At 30.9% G+C, this 2,060-nt stretch overlaps 1 protein-coding gene across 1 annotated transcript in view; it reads left to right on the plus strand.

The window, feature by feature from the left end:
• The window catches only part of LOC107758779 (protein-glutamine gamma-glutamyltransferase K-like), a 12,586-nt gene that overhangs the window by 4,550 nt on the left and 5,976 nt on the right, over positions 1-2,060 (plus strand). Inside the window, exons 4-5 of the mRNA XM_016576594.1 lie at positions 1,207-1,455; positions 1,542-1,660. Of these exons, the coding sequence (XP_016432080.1) occupies positions 1,207-1,455; positions 1,542-1,660 (368 nt within the window). The remainder of the gene's footprint in view (positions 1-1,206; positions 1,456-1,541; positions 1,661-2,060) is intronic.

Below are 2,060 nucleotides of genomic sequence, written 5' to 3' on the forward strand. Positions count from 1 at the left end.
CGGATTTAGGGATGTGTTGAGCAACATTTCTCTTCAGATAGCTGTAAAAACACCTACAATCAGAATTACTGTTAAAATCAGTAGCAGAAGAACCTAAATCAGAATGAAATCAGCAGAATCAGTAGAAAATCCAAATAAAAATATGAGGTATTATAGTTAAAACTAAAACCATTAAAAAAAAAATAAATAAATAAAAAACCATGGCTACTTATGAATAAATAGAATAATAAGCTGGAATAAATAAAATGTTTACAATTTTTATTAAACTTATTTTATTTCAGCTAGTATAGCTAAGGCAACATTTCTCATTTAACTTGCTGTCATAAAATAACTGAAACTGAAACTGAAATATAAATGAATAAAAACTATATACGCATATTTTAAAAAAATAATTAAAATGATAAAATGACTAAAACTTAAACTAAAATAAAAATGAAATATATAAAAACGAATAAAAATAAAAGCTTATTCAGGTTTGCTTTTATAATAGTATCAAATTAAGATACTATTATAAAAATTACAATAGTTTCTCAATTATACTAAAATAAAACTGACAAAAAAAACACAATTAATGTCTTAAAAATCTTAAAAATCTTCAGATTTAAATTTGAATCAGAAATGAAATCAGTTGAATTCAAATCAATAATCAGCCCATATCAGATGCATTCAGTATTAAAATCACACAATCATTAAAAATAAATAAATAAATAATCAGAACCACAATCATAATCAGGCAATGTGCATTTAAAATTATTTTATCTTATTTTAACTGGATTTTTTAAACTGAGTTTTGTTGGATATCTCGTGGAAACTCATAAAACATAGACATGCAGTGGCTACGGAAACGTGTTTTTCATTCAATGCTTTTTCTCCGGAGTCTGCACGTTAGCATTGATTGACAAATCAGTGTGTGACAAAGAGAGAAAGATGCCCAGACATTCTGACGGTTAGTTCAATTATCTTGCACTTTATTTGGAAAAGAAACGTTGACAGATAAATCTATTCATTCGTGATGGATGTGAGTCATGAAGTGCTTGGGTTTGGACCAGGACTAGTGATTATGTGACCTAATCTGTCTAATCCAGCTGCTCCTTGAGTCTCCTTTCTTAATGGATCTCCAGCCGAGTCACCGACGGATGATTCAATTAAAGCTAAATCATTAAGACGGCGTTCGTCTGACAGTATGTTTCCATGTCTTTGACACAGAGCCCATCTTCAGCAGTAGCACTGGGATTCACATCTCTGTCCCGTTAGTGGACGTCCTGGAAGACGGCCGCTGGGAGATGAAGATCGTGGAGCAGAAAGACAAACGCGTGCGGCTGGCGGTCAACACTCTTCCCACCGCCTCCATCGGCCGCTACAAGGTGACCGTGGAGTCTTTCTCACCGAAGGGCAAGCTGCTGTTCCCCTGCACCCCCAACGACGTCTACCTGCTCTTCAACCCCTGGTGTGAAGGTACAGACTCAATGAAGAACAATCACACTCATTTTTTCCTCATTTGCATGAAGGAAGTAACACAACATTCATCTGTCTTTCCTCAGATGATGCCGTGTATCTGGATAATGAAGCAGAAAGGAAAGAGTATATCCTGAATAGCATGGGCAGAATTTACTACGGAACTGAGAAGCAAATTGGAACCAGAACATGGAATTTTGCCCAGGTGTGGAAACACAGTGACTGCTATTATTATTTTTATTATTATAGTTTGAATTTTTGAATAATAATAATCATTATTATTATTGTTATGCTATTCTTTTATCAGTTTGAACAGATCTGTTATTATCTATAATTTTATTATTATTATTGTTGTTGTTGCAATGATTATTATTGTTTTTAAATGTATTAATTTATTATTATTATTATTATTATTATTATTATGCAATAATAGAATAATAATAATAATTTATATTATTATCTATAATTCTATGATCTGTGCTGATGATGATGATGATTATTAGTATCTTCATTATTATTATTCTTGTTGTTGTTATGATGATGATGATTGTTTTTATTAATTTAATTTATTATTATTATTATTATTATTATTATTATTATTAATT

This window comes from Sinocyclocheilus rhinocerous, unplaced genomic scaffold (genome assembly GCF_001515625.1).
Source record: "Sinocyclocheilus rhinocerous isolate Xijiao unplaced genomic scaffold, SAMN03320098_v1.1 scaffold1496, whole genome shotgun sequence".
Taxonomy (NCBI): Eukaryota; Metazoa; Chordata; class Actinopteri; order Cypriniformes; family Cyprinidae; genus Sinocyclocheilus; species Sinocyclocheilus rhinocerous.